This window comes from Syngnathoides biaculeatus, chromosome 8 (genome assembly GCF_019802595.1).
Source record: "Syngnathoides biaculeatus isolate LvHL_M chromosome 8, ASM1980259v1, whole genome shotgun sequence".
Taxonomy (NCBI): domain Eukaryota; kingdom Metazoa; phylum Chordata; class Actinopteri; order Syngnathiformes; family Syngnathidae; genus Syngnathoides; species Syngnathoides biaculeatus.
Window position 1 is genome coordinate 8,485,371 of NC_084647.1, and position 12,274 is coordinate 8,497,644.

Here is a 12,274-nt window from a genome sequence, read left to right on the forward strand (position 1 = left end):
CATTATTGTGCCAAAACATCCATTTTATTTTAGAAAATGGATAGACATTTTGTTCATTTGAAACAAACTAACTAACAGATGTAACTAAAGTACGTTTGCGATGTGTCGAGTTGAAAAATCAGCATAGACCCAAGCCGAGAGTGTTTTTTGGGGTGTTGCTTCACAGTTGGTGCAAATTACGACTGGGCTCTGAACGCCTCAGACTTCGCCCAAAATGACGTCCCCAAACACCACGGAACTGTGGGAAATGTAGTTTGACCTCGCGTCAACAGTGAACTCGCTTCCGGGTTAGGCGCAAGAGCTTTACGTTCGTCACAACCAGAAGGGCAGAACCCAGCAGTCGGAGTTGAGAGTTGGATACCGTTGAGCGCATCACCCGTTTTGTCATTCGCTGTAAACACCGGCAGACATTTTTCATTTTTTTGTATCAACCCCCGAGGAATAAAAAGGTGAGCTTCTTTTTTTTTTTTTGTAATACACTCGTTCATCAAGTTTAGCCTCCATTTGGGATGTTTTTCCGTGTGTACACTAAAGCCACTCAGCATCTAGTTAATCAGTATTTAATGTGACTAAAAATACGTTCATATTTGCAGTTGCAGTTTATGATATGAATGATATGCATTTCTGTCTTTTGATTGCAAAGAGCAGTCGATTTTGAATGTAGTTTTAGGAATAAAACTAGTTAAGTAATATCTTTGCGTGTGTACACTACTACACTGTGTTGTTGTTGTTGTTTTTTTTGTTGTTGTTGTTGCGTATGTCGTAATATCTCAAAAGAACAAATTGATATTAATCTTGTATGTCAGTCCTAATTTTAAACAAACTGTATGTTTTCTGGGACATACAAATTACAAGAAGTAAGTTCAGTGGAGTGTTCGTCGCAACAAAGCCACAAATAATCCAGTGGTACGTATGACATATGATCCATTTTTTCGACAGAATGAATCCTAAGGAAGAACAAGATCAAGGTGAAGCTTCGGAGGAGGACGTGACCGAGCTGGTTTGTCAGGAGGACGACCTCCGAGATGGCCAGTAGGTCACATGACACCGCGTAAAGCGTGTCAGGAAAGTTCCAGGAAAGATATATTCCAAAATCCAAACGTCAGCGTGAGCTCGATAATTTAGCGGTCCACATAGAGATGACGCTACATTTGTGAGCGTTGCGGCATGACAACTTGTGACCGCTACACCGTGAAGTGATGATTCGCAAATGCGTCCCGTACTTCCTGTTTGAGATCGCCATCGCTCACCGGAAACGTCTCCGTATGGTTTTTTTTTTTGTTTTGTTTGTTTTTTTCTTTCCAAAGTTTGGCAAGGGCAGGGAACTGTTTTGAAGATCCGGAGGGCCTCGAGATGGCCGCGGAGCCGCCGGGGATCCGGGAAGAATCCTTGTAGGAGTGCAAGTGGGCATCAAAAGGGAAAAAGTCTTTAGTTTGAAGTTCGGATTTGAAATGACACCCATCCTAGAACTTTCCTGGCACACCTCAAATATTCATAAGAGGTTTATTTAATGTAACCCGTGTTTGTAATTAAGGATGAAAGTGGTCTCCGTGGCCGAGCAGAAAGTTCTGCTCGTCCGCACGGAGGGTCAGTACAGCGCGGTCGGAAGTCTCTGCTCTCATTACAATGCTCCGCTGGTGAAAGGTCGGTTTTTTTTTTTTTTTTTTTCTATCACTTTTGAGCACGGAAGTGGTCCCGTCTTCCGCTGAGCAGAGGAATTTTCTCGACGTTCCGTTCCAGGAGCGCTGGTCGGCAATCGAGTGAGGTGTCCCTTCCACGGCGCTTGTTTCAACATTAAAACCGGAGATATTGAGGAGTATCCAGGCCTGGACTCGCTGCCTTGCCACAGGGTGAAATTTGCCTCAACTTTTTATCCACCTCGATTGCTCGTCAACAATTTATTTCAAATACCGCACAGGATTTTTCCTATTATAAGGCGCACCTTCAATGATTGGCCTATTTTCAAACTCTTTTCATATATAAGCCGCACCGCGTGATAAGGCGCATGGAATAGACGCCGCAGCAGGTTATGTTACGCAACGCATTAGATGGGGCTACGTTCAAGGCTCAATATTGAGCCACGTGTGAGGCGCACCGGCGGCTTTTGAGAAAATTAAAGGCGGAAAATATGGCGACATTTGTCGTGTACGAACAAATGAATGGCCCCCACTTTTGTGGTTTTGGTCCTCAGTCTTTGGAATGCCGTTGAGCGCAACTTCGATTTCATGTGAAAACGATTCAGAATCCAGAAACCCAATTAGGTACACATGCATTGTCTTCGTTAGATCTAAATAAAGATGGATACAGAAATATTTTGGGACAAATGTATCTTTGTGTTTATGCTGTCACGAAGATATTCATTCTAACATTATTCTAATTTGCCTCGCATCCTAGGCACAGGCGTTGAGAATATTTTGACCCGTCGTGTAAATAAAATATTTAAAAAATTGCGCAGTTTGATGGCACAATATTAAACATATAGTTCAATTAAAAGTCCCCTTCAGAGTGTCCAAATTGAACATTGATATGTGACAAAAAAACGAATCCAGCTAGCGTATCGGATCTTTTTAGAATGTGCAGTCTTGCAAACTTTTGCAGCAGCCTTGCAGACAATAATGGATGTCATGTCATTATCCAAGCCGCTCATCCTCACAAGGGTCGCGGGAAAGCTGGAGCCTATCCCAGCTAGCGTCGGGCGAAAGGCGGACTACGCCCTGAACTGGTCGCCAGTCAGTCGCAGGGCAGATATCGACGCCATCGCTGAGCGGGAGTCGATTCCACGCTGTACCACTACACCGTCAGACAATCATAGATAGCAGATAATCCTAAATGACAACAGATGGATGTAGACTATGTGATGCGTTTAGTGGTAACGCACATCCTCTCATTATGTGGAGTGTTTTTTCCAACACGGAGGTGGAAAAGTTGAACCTGAAAGTGTTTTTGGATACCCGCCGTTAGCGGTACTTCTCCGTGTTTTAACCGTTTTGTCACAGGTGAACGTTGTGGATGGAAAGGTGTTCGTTTCCATCAAGAAGAAGGCAAGCGAAAGCAGGTTCAGCAGATTTGAACTCATTCTGTGTTACTTGAAGTGTGAACACGGAGCTTCTGCCTCCCCTCAGACTCTGAAGCAGACCAGACGGGTAAAGGAAATGTGTAGTGTTTTGCCCAACATCGCGCATACCGTCCTGCTCATAGGAGGAGGTAACGAAGGGTCCGCTTCGTGTTTCCATCTGTCACGTGCGCCCCACCATCGCCTCGATACTCTTGTGTTGTGAATTCAGGCCCCGCCGCTTTGGTGTGTGCCGAGACGCTGCGTCAGAACTGCTACCGGGGCCGGATCGTCATGGTGACCAAAGACACGCTGCCCCCTTTTGACAAGCCCAAACTGAGTAAGGTCAGATTTCGCCCCGTCATTGTCTTGAACCTCCGAGGTGGAACGCGAGTTACTCTGTGACGCTGCTGCTTGACCTTGACTTGTAGAGATTTAGAATATTTGTTCCCGTCGGGCATTACGGAAATAGACGTCCTTGTCCTGTGCTTGAACTGCCATCCTAAAACCGTTTACATGAACATTGAAGGAAATGATTACCTGGTTATAAGCCTCACCCAGTCGATTTGTAAAGGAAATACCATTTGGTACATACGTACGCCGTAGCTGTGTAAAAGAAAGCCGCAAGTGGCCACGTTGAAACGGGAGATATTTACAAAAAAAGACGGTACACAGAGAGTTTAACGCTAGCGCCGCGCTAACAGGGCCAGTTAAACAAAAACATATTGGTAAACATCATTGAGACGCAGCAGTAGCACGCTAGCGCAGCGCTAAAAGGGGCGGACCGGTAAAAGTCACTTCCTCGGCACATTGATTCCACCGGTCTCACGCTTCCCTTTTTTCCGCTCGAGTGCCCCCGAGCGGCCGTGAGAAAAACAATGCACAAATTAGCCGCATAAACCGCAGGGTTGAAAGCGTGTGGGGAGAAAGTCGCGGCTTATAGGCCGGGAATGACGGTACATGAACGGTTCGACGTGCTTCGCAATAATGCTAAAGTTTAAAAAGAAGTTAACTGCCAAGATAAACAAACGTACCAACTTCGCCGTCACAAAAACTCCCATTTCCGGTTTCACGCTCATCATCGTCCTACTTTTCCACATTACTATCACTGCTACTCCAACAACACAAAATATTCCACAAATATAGATTTCATTTTCCACACTGCTTATCCTCACTAGGGTCACAGGCATGCTGGAGCCGATCCCAGCTACTTTTGGGCGCTCCGGATTGGTCGCCAGCCAATTGGGTGGTCCAGTACAGACTCGGTTCTCGAACAAATCGGTTTTCAAATGAACATATCGAGATTTTTTTTATGCTTGTTTTCGAACGAAAATCGGTACTCGAACGCCCCCGACAAAACCAGGAAATAACAGAACGCGGGTGGCCCGACCAGCTGATCCACAATAGCCATGTTATTGCGTTCAACGCAGACGTGGGAAATATGGATTCGGTTTTTGAACAAATCGCCTTCTGGAACGGATTGCGGTGGAGAACCGAGGTTGGACTCTACGTAGAAACAACCATTCACACGCAATTTAGAGGCTACATTAAACCTTTTTGGGGGGATGTTGGGGGAAACCGGAGTAAGTAAGTTTCTTTCGGCTTGTCCCTTTTGTACCCGGAGAAAATCCACCCAGGAACAGGGAGAACCAGCAAAGTCCACACACGAGAGCCCCGATCTGAGCCCAGGACCTCAGAACTGTGGCGCGGATGTGCCGCCCCCACAAAAATGAAAAAGCAAAGCAAAACTGCGGCGTTCATCCTGCAGATTTGAACTGTTCTGAAGTCATTTCGGATGATGGCACTTTCAAAGTTCTTTGCACCTTTTAAAGATGTGTATTTTTTTCCAAATTGTACCAGCTCAAAGGAATTTGTGCTTCTAGTAAATTTCAAATTACAAAATCCGCTGATAGAAATGTTTATGTATTTTGTTCAGGCTATGAATGTTGACAGAAACGGCATCGTCCTCCGCTCTCCCGAATTTTTCCAACAATACGGCATTGAAGTACGGACGGAGAAAGAGGTGACCCGCAAAGAACGCGTCGCGTTTTGACAAATTGGCCCGCGAAGGCTTGACGCGTCCGCCGGTCCAAATTCAGGCGGCGAGCGTAAACACGCAAGATAAAGCCGTGACGATGAAGGACGGCGGAGTGCAACGTTACGACCGGCTTCTTATCTCCACGGGCTGCAGGCGAGACTCGCTATCTTATGCTCAACGTTTACATTTCGGACTATGAGAAAACGTGAAAAATGTCGATTTCCGCAGGGCGAAGCCGCTGAGTTGCCCCGGGAGTGACCTGACGGGGGTGAAGTTACTGCAGAGCTACGAAGATGCCAAAGACATCGACGCGTCCTGCCTGGGCCGCAAGGCCGTTGTCGTTGGAACCTCCTTCATAGGTTGGCCACTTGTTCCTTTTTGCATTATTATTATTTTTTTTTGTTGTTGTTGTTGTTGTTTCAAACCTTCTCATCCACCTTCATTATCCGTCGTGCTTATTCGGGTCGGGAGTGAGCCGATATGGAAGTATGATTTGAATTTGAAATGCAAAGTGATCACATTTTCAATTTCGGTGTAACTTTTCAATGTCAACATTTCGCTGTCTGAAATTCACCTTTTGTGCCACCAGGCAGGGTTACTTCAGGTCAGAACCAATCACAGTTACCCTTTCTTAGTCATGTGACATCATGCAACTCAGAAAGCGTAACTGCGATGGGCTGGCAGCCAGTTCAGGGTGTGCCCCGCCTCCTGCCCGTTGACAGCTGGGATAGGCTCCAGCACTCCCTGCGACCCTTGTGAGGATAAGCGGCGAAGAAAATGAATGGATGGATGGATAGATGGTTTTCTCCTCATCTGCTCCTCCATTTTCTGAAATTTTATATGGCATCATGCATCGTCGGCTTGTTATTTGAGCGCACGAGTGATTGACAATTTTGATATTTCAAGCGTATTTTGTTTTCATTTTAGGTATGGAAGTGGCCTCCTATCTAGTCACAAAGGCTTGCAGTGTTTCCATAGTTGGAACCAGCAAATACCCGTATGAACGCTCCCTGGGGCCCGAGATTGGCAAAATGACCATGCGAGTAAGGACCGGGGGGGGGGGGGGGGGCACAACTCAGAACGTTCATCATTGCAACAACTCTCAAACGATGATCTTTTCAAGATGTTGGAAGAGCAGAACGTGAAGTTCTACATGAATGACGGCGTCGCCGAGATCAGAGGAGAAAACGGCTCGGTAGTTCGTCGAACCCCCCCCCCCTCCTTTTTTTTTTTTTTTTTTCGTGCTTCTTTTCACATCTGATGGAGCCAATTAAAAAAAAAAAATGAATAATGAGTTTCTGGAGGCAACAACGATGTCTGTCGTTGCAGGTGAGGGAGGTCTTGCTGAAGAGTGGCAAAATTCTGGAGGCTGACGTGCTGATTGCAGGAATAGGTCATTAACACTCACACTACACATTTTATACTGCTACTGCGTTCTTTCATTTTTATGCTTCTGTAATGCTTCATAACGCTAATATTGTAAGTAAGTGGAAACAAATATTTATGTACTGTTTCACCCGACAAGAGAAAAATGTTTGTTTTATTAAAATGAATGTTTTATTATTATTTACATGCGTTCTCTAACAGAAGATTAGCTTGATTCATTTTTGACTTCTCAACAATTTCTTTTATATTATGAATTTTTTTTTTAGCATCGTTCGTCTTTCTTTTTGTAGTTGCGGTATTTCGTGCTAGCAGGTAAAATTGTATCGTCTGGATAGAAAAAAAGTAAGTTTCTTTCGGCGTCGCCACAGCGTGTCATCTGAGATGATGTTTGGCATAATTTTCACGCCGGATGCCCTTCCTGACGCAAGCCTTCTCAGGGAGTGGAGGCCCCAGTGGGATACGAACCCACAACCCCTGGGCTCGAACCACTGAGCTACGGGGCCTCAAAATTGTATCGTCTGGATGAAGGTTCAAAATAAAAAAAAGAGTTCCCGCATCAATGCCACGAGATAAAAATTCAAGCGTTGAGATTTAACATGAATGTCAGCTGCGGAATGTTACGTTCGATTTTTTTTTTTTTGTCTCTTCAATTTCTTGGCCAAAATCGGATGCAATAGGCTACAGCTCGCCTGTAATCCTCATAAGGTCAAGAGATAGAAAAGATGGATGGAGATGTTTAAATTCTCAAACAAATAGAGACGAAACCTCTTTTGACATGACAGCCTCTGAACCTGGATACGTATTGAATATGGACAATTTTTATTCATAGAGACAGAGGTAGGTCGAGTCACCAAATAGTGTACTCGAGTAAGAGTACTGTTTATGACAATAGAGGTCAAGTAAAAGTAACATGTAGTCCTCAAAATATTTGAGCAACAGTGAGAAAGTACTTGGTGAAAACGACTGCATAGGAAAATCTTTATTCGTTGTATTTTGATAAAAAACCTTTTTGCTTCAATGACTGAACGAGCTCAGACACGCTGCCGAGACGACGGCGGGAACATCTGCAATTTATCACAAGGTGTTTTCTCAAATGAGACTAAAAGATGTTGCCTTTCGGAATCTGTAAAGTAAACATTTGCGTGGCTGTTTTTGCTACGTTTCATTGGCCCAGCGACGTCCGTTGCAGAAAATAAAAATAGATTGTGCAGCAATAATGGCTAAATAAATGTTGCGAGCGGCTTATTGATCATTGTAACGGCGTAAAAGTATCGGTTCATCTGAACGGAAATACTCAAGTGAAAGTAAAAAGTATAGTACAGAAGGGTATTGGTGCCACACCCCCCCCCCCAAAAAAGTCGCTATCACGTCATAACGTGATATGTGTCACGTTATAACGTGTATGTTTCATGCTTTAACATGATATCTTTCACATATGTGGTTAATTACACATTATAATGTGAATCATTTCAGTTACAACATGAAAAGTTTCACATTATATTGTAATTAATTTCATGTTATAGTGTGAAACTTTCTTCGGACTTATAACATGATATGCTCTACGTTATAACGTGATCCGTTCCTCGCTTTGTCTTCCTGTATGCCATCTTGCAAGGATGTGAGTGACCACAGGATCGCAACAAGTTGACGCCATGTTTTCAGGTTATAACGTACAACTTATCGGGATTTACCTTGATATGTTTCATGTTACAACATGATAAATTACATGTTATAACATGGTTCATTTCACATTATAACGTGAAATGTTTCACGTTATAATGTGAAATGAATTATATGAAATGCTTCACGTTATAATGTGTAATTAACCACATTATAACATGAAACATCCTCATTAGAACATGAAACGTATCAGGTTATAACGTGATAGTGACTTTATTTATTTATTTGGGGGGGGGCAGCAATACGCTTCCGTAGTATGATGCATTCAAATGTCTGTGACAAATACATCATATCCACAATGTTAACGTAGCGCTACTAGCCACCTCTGCCTATGTTGCAGGTGTGATCCCCAATTCTGACTTCCTAGCAGGGAGTGAAGTTGAAGTAGATTCCAAAAAAGCAGTCGTCGTTGACAAGGTGAAGGCGCCTCCTTGGCTGTTGTCTGATTGGCCGAGCGCATGTTACGTATTGCGCTGGGCGCGTGTGCAACACGTCTCTCTCGCCGCAGTTCATGAGGACCAATGTCGGGGACGTTTTCAGCGCCGGAGACGTCACCTCCTTCCCGTTGACCATTCGAGGTGACCAACGGGTCAGTGTGGGTCACTGGCAAATGTCACAAGCTCAGGGTACGGCTCGATTCATTCGCTTGAAATTGACGACGTCGTTGAACTTGTGTCGTATTTTTTTTCTTTGTGCCTCAGGAAGAGTCGCTGCCCTCAATATGCTGAATATACCGACCAAAATCGAATCTGTTCCTTTCTTCTGGACGGCGTTGCTCGGAAAGAGTATCAGATACGCAGGTGATGTTTTTCGTTTTGGCTTTCAGATCACTTCAAGCTTGGTTTACTTTTTTTTTTTTTTTTTTTTTAAATTATTATTATTATGATTATTATTCCTGCAGGGTATGGGGAGGGCTACACAGAAGTTGTATTCAAAGGAAAAGTGGAGGACAGGAAGTTCCTGGCGTTTTACATTAAGTAAGTACTGTAGATGGCGAATGTGTCCCGATATGTACTATCTGGACGCACTTTTTCACCCAAACATTTTCCGTGCCACTCGTCCTCATTGTCCTGTTCCAGCTGACGCAAGGAAAGAGGCAGGTTAAAGCCCGGACTGGACGGATCTGAGATTCGAACCCCGAACCTCAGACGTGCTAGCCCTTATTTCAATGATCTGCTAATGGCGCACTTCTTGTTCAATTTGGGGCGTATTCTCCCCTTTGCTCACGTCAGAAAGGATGCGCTGCCCCCCTCCACGTTTCTTTGGCTCTGCAAATTCTTCCGTGCGCAATATCAATTATGCAAACTTGTGCCAGCTCGACACTCTGGGTGGCGCAACTCTAGAATGTGAACGTTCTCATTCTCTTTCGGAAGTTAATTTCACATTTCGAGTGTGACATACTCTATTTTCCAAATGGATTTCCGTGTCATTCTCCCATCTGAATTAAAGTCCACATTCCAGGAACTACACCGAGCCTCAGACTTCACTGAGTCCCGCTTCTTTGGCCGCTGCTCACAAATAAGCCGCTTACACTCGTGGGCGTGTCTGAAGTCATTAAAAGAGAATGCGCGGACCTAAAAGGTGTGCAAGCCAGGCGCGTCAAAAAACGGGAGTGTCGTGAGCAAGGCTGGACCTCTGCCAAGAGGGGCGTGGCCACCTAATCACGTCCTGTTCTGTTCGTTAGTTTAACCCATAGTCATCGGACCTTGCTTTCCGTCATTTGGATCCTGCCTAACCTAGCGTATCTGTGCCTCTGCCTAGTTTTGGACTGCTTTTTGGTGTCAACCTGTTTGATCCACAGCAAACATTATACCTCTGCCTGAGAGTCCTGCATTTGGGTCTGCCCCTGCGCCGTTTGTTCGTGACAAAGAGAAGAATACGTTCTTTAGTGAAAATAACCGTTCGGGATGGACGTCGTACATCATTACTTTCACTCCTGTTTCTCCACAGAGACGACACGGTGGTGGCGGCGGCCAGCCTCATGTTTGATCCCGCCGTAGCTCAGCTGGCGGAACTGATGGCGGCGGGCCGGCGCGTTACAAAAGCGCAGACTCAGTGAGTTGGATTAGTCACTTCGACAAAAGAAGCTGCGTGTGTGGAAAGTGCATGTTCAAATGGTGCGTCGGTCCTGCTCATTTGGACACGATAAAGAACATGAAGCAGAAATTGAAACTAGAAAATTACAGCTACAGTAAAATACAACCAATGTTTTGCTTCTAAAGTCAAAGAAAAGTACAGGCTTTGAACCGCTGTCATGCATGACCTGCCGTGAAAGCGCAGAAAATGTTCACTTCTTTAGTTTAGCAAGCAGGGGAAGCGGTGCACGTGCTTTCCACTTTCATCTTTCGGTGGATTTTTTTGTCACACAATTAAAATCGAGCACAACGCCACACAAAAAACGTCATCAGACCTCTTGAGATATTACGTCAGCTGGCACCAAAGCACAACTCTTCCTCTAATTTCTAACAAGTGCTGACATATTTAAAAAAACAAACAATATTCACTGGAATATGCACAACTTAAGACTTGTTGTTATGTTTGTTTTGTTATTTGTCTGTTGTTTGTTTTGTTGTGTTTGTTTCGTAATGAAGGAAAAAAGACTGACCTAATGTTGAAATAATTTACCGCGTGTACTAAAATACTTTTAGAATTGACAACGTTTCTATTATTTCCAAAACACTTTTCCTCTTGCAGATTTTAATGTGAATCACTTGTTCTGTTTTTATTCCTCCCCGCTCACTATGAAACAAACAAAAAAAAAAACGCTGACCTGGCAGGTGTAAAACAAAGCTTTGCACAAGGGACACAGTTACATGCTTACATCAACATCACGAAATCACATATTCTTCAAAATCCCATTGGGATCATGACAATCAAAGTACATAATTTTCTATTTAATTAATTATTATACTCACAGTACATGTCATGTTGCTGTCAATCCATGCATTTATGTTTATGAGTTGTAAGGGGAAGCCTGAGTACCCCAATACAAGCATTTGCTAATACCACACAAAAGGGCCCGCGTCGAGATTTGAACCCACAACCAATGTGCTACCCACTTATAGAACATATTAGGATAATTGATTCATGAGCACATTATTTCTCCGAATCACTAGCCTTGGGGGGGGGGGGGTTAATCTAGAAATGCATCTTTATGGTGTTTACATGACGGTGTGATATTTCAAATTTTGATCATCTTTCATGTACTGAATGTGTGTGACTCTCTTCCCCCGTTCAGAGCCGAAGACCTGAGCTGGCTCCAGATGTAAAACGTCGGACTTGCAACTCAGCGGCGAAGGACACAAGCCGCCTTCTGTTTGGTCCCATCCGCCTCGCCAACGCCGCCTCGGGCATTCTGAAGGCTTGTCGTCGTCTACCCTGTCCTTACTTGACTTTACAAATTGTTCGCATGACACCTGCGACGTCAAAATGGATCGACACGTTGAGTATTTTGGTCCTCGTCAATCTCCTTCATCCATCAGACGGAATGATATTCACAGCCACTTCGTTCACATCACGTAAGCTCCAAAGCGCTTCGAGAAGATGCAGCGGTTCCGTTGTGCTCGCTGCAAAAAGATCGCATGCAAAACGTAAAAAATGCAAGAAACCTCGTTGAAGCAGAACAACCTTGTTTACATTTGTTGTAGCTCAGCGTAAATTGCCAATTGTTTTACTTATTTATTTGAACATAAAATGTCGCTAATACTCAGGTGGAAAAACACTCAATAGAAAATGTGCGCTCTCAGATGATGCATGACGGATACTCTTTAGTTCTTCATTTCTGTTTTTTTTTGTGCACTCCACCGTCATCGTCATGTTTCTGTGTTTTCATATGCATCTTTATATTTAAATTCAAATAAAATGTTCCACTGTTTTGTAGTTCCATCAGGTCATAAATAATCAGTTATTAGCAATGTATGGTTTAATTTAAATCTTTCCTATGGTACACAATTTATAAATATGTATGGAAAGATTGTCTATACCATAAATAATCTTCCCAAAATGGATTAACAAACCAATAGCTGTTTTTGTTTTCTATTTAGTTACATGTGCATTGTTTCTTTACATTTACTGTCCTTAATCATGGTGTGAGCATTAAAAAAAACTGCTTTTATTTA

General features: G+C 43.7%; 1 protein-coding gene across 1 annotated transcript; it reads left to right on the forward strand.

The window, feature by feature from the left end:
- The first annotated feature begins 302 nt into the window (after positions 1-302).
- On the forward strand, positions 303-12,270 carry aifm4 (apoptosis inducing factor mitochondria associated 4). Its single transcript, XM_061828169.1, has 19 exons — positions 303-449; positions 940-1,032; positions 1,535-1,644; positions 1,741-1,850; positions 2,997-3,041; positions 3,123-3,204; positions 3,285-3,397; positions 4,989-5,075; positions 5,152-5,243; positions 5,319-5,449; positions 6,018-6,133; positions 6,214-6,285; positions 6,420-6,483; positions 8,497-8,573; positions 8,665-8,782; positions 8,858-8,956; positions 9,058-9,133; positions 10,107-10,211; positions 11,395-12,270. The coding sequence occupies exons 2-19, from the start codon at positions 941-943 to the stop codon at positions 11,423-11,425; spliced, it is 1,620 nt and encodes a 539-aa protein (XP_061684153.1). The 5' UTR covers positions 303-449; position 940; the 3' UTR covers positions 11,426-12,270.
- The last annotated feature ends 4 nt before the right edge of the window (positions 12,271-12,274 follow it).

Bases quoted from the DNA above. Each gene is read 5' to 3' on its own strand.
- aifm4 (XM_061828169.1), top strand. From the start codon at position 941: ATGAATCCTAAGGAAGAACAAGATCAAGGTGAAGCTTCGGAGGAGGAC. The intron at 1,851-2,996 runs GTGAAATTTGCC...GTTTTGTCACAG, and splicing joins ACTCGCTGCCTTGCCACAGG to GTGAACGTTGTGGATGGAAA. The intron at 3,205-3,284 runs GTAACGAAGGGT...TTGTGAATTCAG, and splicing joins CGTCCTGCTCATAGGAGGAG to GCCCCGCCGCTTTGGTGTGT.